Source organism: Antrostomus carolinensis, unplaced genomic scaffold (assembly GCF_000700745.2).
Source record: "Antrostomus carolinensis isolate BGI_N321 unplaced genomic scaffold, ASM70074v2 scaffold31589, whole genome shotgun sequence".
In the NCBI taxonomy this organism is placed as follows: domain Eukaryota; kingdom Metazoa; phylum Chordata; class Aves; order Caprimulgiformes; family Caprimulgidae; genus Antrostomus; species Antrostomus carolinensis.
The window spans coordinates 1,089-5,961 of NW_010337302.1; the positions used below are offsets into that span (position 1 = coordinate 1,089).

General features: G+C 41.8%; 1 protein-coding gene across 1 annotated transcript; it reads right to left on the reverse strand.

Moving 5' to 3' along the window:
* Nucleotides 1-241: 241 nt before the first annotated feature.
* On the reverse strand, nucleotides 242-4,659 carry LOC104530531 (exocyst complex component 4-like; the record flags this gene model as incomplete). Its single annotated transcript, XM_029086774.1, has 2 exons — nucleotides 242-436; nucleotides 4,459-4,659. Coding segments are annotated over 2 exons (396 nt in total), but the record flags the coding sequence as incomplete, so codon positions are not given.
* Nucleotides 4,660-4,873: the final 214 nt, after the last annotated feature.

Genomic DNA, 4,873 nt, shown 5'->3' on the forward strand with positions numbered 1-4,873 from the left:
TAGGGAACCTGCTTTGTCAGGGGGGTTGGACTGGATGATCTCCTGAGGTCCCTTCCAACCCCCACCATTCTGTGATTCTGTGAAATTCCAGTGCAAGAAAGCAACAAATGATAAAGAAAGAAATGAAGCAGGAAAAAAAAGCACCTAATGGTCCAGGTAGTAGATCTGCCTGCAGACAATCAGACAGCTGACCAGTGTGTTTCTGGTGGGTACTGGCCCAGCATTAAGTACCACATCTTACCAGCATGTCTGTTGCGTTGAGGTAGCGCTTGCTGGCCATGCACTGTTCCAGCTTCTGAGGCACCTGTTTGATGTTCTCAATCTCATCCAGCAAATTCAGGACATGCTTGTGCTCAATCCCTTCAATCCACAGCTTGCGCAACTCATCCCGTTTGCAATGCAGCAGCATCTTGCACGACAGCAGATTCTCCTTCACCTACAAGCAATATGTCAAAAGATTAATTAAATCTGTCCCTGTAACTGGTGCTTCTAACACAGATCAGCCCTTTCTCACATTTAGGATATTAGGAATTACAAAAATATCACAAGACTATAACCAAATCCAAGTTCCTTAAAATCCCTGGTTATTCCTTTGGCTGAAAGGAAACATGTGGTACATACAAACCAGAACTACTTTCATAGTCAAATGGTTTTTAATCCAAGTTTTGTACCACTAGTGGAAATTCAACTGATCTATCATAACATGAACAAATGCAGGATCCTATGACCAAAGACTTATTTGCACATTTTCCAAAAATCAATTCAGTATTTTGGCACACAACAGGAATCCAATTTTCAGTGAAAGCAAATAAGCCACTATTAATTTTTCTGCTGTAAACATTTTCCAGCTGCCTATTAATTCTTTTGGCACATCTCCTCCTTTCTTTAAGTTTGGTGTCCATCTCTTGAAACTTGACTTATCTAAGAGTACAACCATTTTCCTAAAACCTTGAGGAATACCAGTTATTTTTGGAAGAGATATGGTTTCATCAGAACAAATAGCAGCCAAGACATTCAGCATTTCCATTATTTATTGAGGCTGTTACATCACCCAGAGAAACACCTTGGTGTTTGCCATTCCCTTTGTTTTCCAGCCTCATGCCATCCTCTCTCAGTGGCAAAGTCTCTACTATTCTACCTCATTTGGGAAGCAATAAGAGGTTTTCTTCCCCATTCGTTCTGCTTAAACACTCAGTTTACATTCCCTGCTTACAGGTTCTCCCAATATCCTCTGGAAAGGTCAGTATAACCTCGTTTTTCTTGCATAATGCAAATTAATAATACATATTAAAATGTCGAAGCAATTAACAACACAGCTTCACACATTGCTTTCACACTACTCCTGTTTTTGTGGTAAGTTATGAATACTTAGGGTCCAACCTTTTCTCAGGCTGAACTCTCACTGAATTACACATGAAGACTCTCAGAAGTAAGCCTTTCAATTTATTTTTAAATAATGAGCCTTTAAAGCACTCCAGAAATTCCACTTCAGCTGCACATTCTCCTACCTTGTCCATCTAAAAGTAGTTTAAAAAAAAAAAACCCAACATGTAAAACACACAGATGGATCAAAATACATATAAATAACAATGGTTCTGTAAGACAGCCTCCACCTAGAGTCAGAAGAGATTTATATTTCAATAAAGTAACACTGCACTCTGAAATGTCCTTCTGAAAAGAATAACACAGAAAAATCCTCAGCCAACAGAAGAGCTAATGCAAGAGTGTCAGAACTTGCTACAAAAGCAGAGGCAAAACTAAAACGCACATAGAGTTCATTTCAGACTTAATCCCTGTTCAATACCTTAATTTAAAATGTTTCACTGACCTAGCACACCATCATCAGTGGACTGCTGTTACACAGACCCAAATTAGGTCAGCAAAACAATCGTGGGGATAGAAGGAATCTCACAAGACATTCATACCCCAGTCCTTGCAAGAAAGAAGATCAACTCTATGTACATTTGGGAGCAGGGGAAGGACCGAACAGCAAGTCTTTAAGAAAGAACCATCCCTTGGTAAGCCAAATTGTTTCTACTTTATAATTCAGTTTTACAGCAGTAACACCTCTAAAGCTAGATTTAAAACTAAGCCTTTCCCAACAGGAATTCATACAAGAATTAACTACAGAAGGTGGTTACACAGGCAGATCTGGACTATCTAACATGTCCAAAATTCCTAATGCCAGTAAACGCCCGTGTGATCGTTTACGTTCCACAAGAGGTGAACATCAAAAGAAAAGTCTGATGGTGTAATACAGATTGATGACAAATCAAATCTGGGGCCTCTCATGAGATTAGGTCAAAGCTACTTCAATACATATTGACCAAAACTAATAAGAAAACTTAAATATCAAAAGGTCCTTCACCTTTACAGTCATTCTTTGAGGTGGGACCAAAAGGTTACACCTCTATATGTTTGGTTTGACCTCTGTAAAGCTTCGTACACTGTGTGAAATCAAGCCACTGGCTACAGTTTATTTCAAACTTAGTGCAATTGATCTCTGCTTTCGAAGTGCTGAGCTTTGTACATAAATCCTAGAATGAACTCTTACCCTTGGAAAGCATCACAACGGTCTCATTTTCTTTGAAAATGTTAAATGAATTTTAAAAGTCAGAAAGGTCAGTACACAGCCCCCAAAGGGTAAAAGCCTACTGCTCCTAAAGCACTGCTGCGAAAGGTTTTAAGCTGAGACCTCCATAGAGCCACAGAAAAAAAACCAAAACAGAATAAATTTGGTGCCCAGTTTGCCAAGTTTAGGTATAGAAAACAGGAAGCAAAAGCTAGGACAGGAGACCAAAGAACTCATCTATTGCTGCAGGGAGAGAGCAGATGGAACAAGTCCATAACAAAGAGTGCCAGAGTTATTTACTGGCACGCTCCTGAAGTGTGAGTACTCAAAATACAGAAAGATAGGGGGGAACAGAGTTCATGTACATTCACACAACAGAACTGAGCTTGGAAATAGAACCAAAATTCATATTCTCTGATGAACTAACAAGCTGAGGAATCACCCAGACTATTTAGGAGGTGGCTGGAGGCCACCATATCAAAACATGATATGATTAGATGGAAAGGTGTCAGCTCAGCAGCACTTAGATTTCAAAAACCTGATAGCAACATGCCCAGACAATAAATGAACAGGGGGTAACACAAAGCTTTGTGCTTTATATCCACATATGTAGATATCCATATTTGGGCTTCATATCCATATCCTTTTTTTAATTACTTGTGTTCTCAAACAAAAGAGAAAGATCCTTTGGCTTTGAGCAACCTGGTCTAGTGGAAGGTGTCCCTGCTGACGGCAGGGGGTAACTGGATGATCTGTAAGGTCCCTTCCAACCCAAACCATTCTGTGATTCTATGATCCTGTGGAAAACATGTTGCTAGTAAGACATAGCCTGGGAGCACTGTATCAGGATGGGACAAGACAGTCCATTCCTAGTCACAGAGCAAGTTGAAAATCAGGGCTAGTTCAGAATTAATGGGTAACAGGGCTTTCTCAATTCCATTTTTACAGAATGGTTTGGGTTGAAGGGACCTTTCAAGGTCATCTCGTCCAACCCCCCTGCAGTGAGCAGAGACATCTTCAACCAGATCAGGTCGCTCAGAGCCCCGTCCAACCTGACCTTGAATGTTTCCAGAGATGGGGCATCTACCACCTCTCTGGGCAACCTGGGCCAGAGTCTCACCACCCTAATTGTAAACAATTCTTTCCTTATATCTAATCTGAATCTCCCCTCTTTTAGTTTAAAACCATCACCCCTTGTCCTATTCTGTATGTTGTGCACCTCCCTTCCAAGGACAAGTTACCAGTTCAGTTTAGAACGACGACAAGTAGCTGGGAAAAGAGAGAGAGAAATAAAAGGTTAAAATGGGAGCTTACAACATTACGCTGCCAATCATAGAATCATAGAATGGTTTGGATTGGAAGGGACCTTCAAGATCATCCAGTTCCAACCCCCCTGCCATCAGCAGGGACACCCTCCAGACCTTTCAAGGTCATCTCGTCCAACCCCCCTGCAGTGAGCAGAGACATCTTCAACCAGATCAGGTCGCTCAGAGCCCCGTCCAACCTGACCTTGAATGTTTCCAGAGATGGGGCATCTACCACCTCTCTGGGCAACCTGGGCCAGAGTCTCACCACCCTAATTGTAAACAATTCTTTCCTTATATCTAATCTGAATCTCCCCTCTTTTAGTTTAAAACCATCACCCCTTGTCCTATTCTGTATGTTGTGCACCTCCCTTCCAAGGACAAGTTACCAGTTCAGTTTAGAACGACGACAAGTAGCTGGGAAAAGAGAGAGAGAAATAAAAGGTTAAAATGGGAGCTTACAACGTTACACTGTCAATAAAACAGTGCACAGGAAATAAAGAGAAGTTGCACAGATTTGAACCCAGAGCACACGTTATCAGGTTTAGCAAAAGCAGAAACAGGTGCAGAGTTGGTGTTGACCTGTTTGATCTTGTTGCGGGAGTTGGTGATGCGCTCGGTGATGCTCTGGTAGGTGCGGATGGCAGTGGTCAGCTCGGTGTAGTGCTGGACAATGAGCTCATCCAAATCCCGGTCACATTTCTCATAAGCTTCTTCCAAACGGCCTTTCTCAGTTTCTCGGTCCTCAACATCATCACTGGTAGATAAAGTCCTAAGGACAAAAGATTACAAAAAAGGGATATTTTGAAGTTATATTTTGAAATGAGTTATTAGAAAGAAATTATTTGGTGTGAGCGTGGTGAGACACTGGAACAGGTTGCCCAGAGAAGCTGTGGCTGCTCCTCCCTGGAAGGGTTGAAGGCCAGGCTGGATGAGGCTTTGAGCAACCTGGTCTAGTGGAAGGTGTCCCTGCTGATGGGAGGGGGGTTGGAACTGG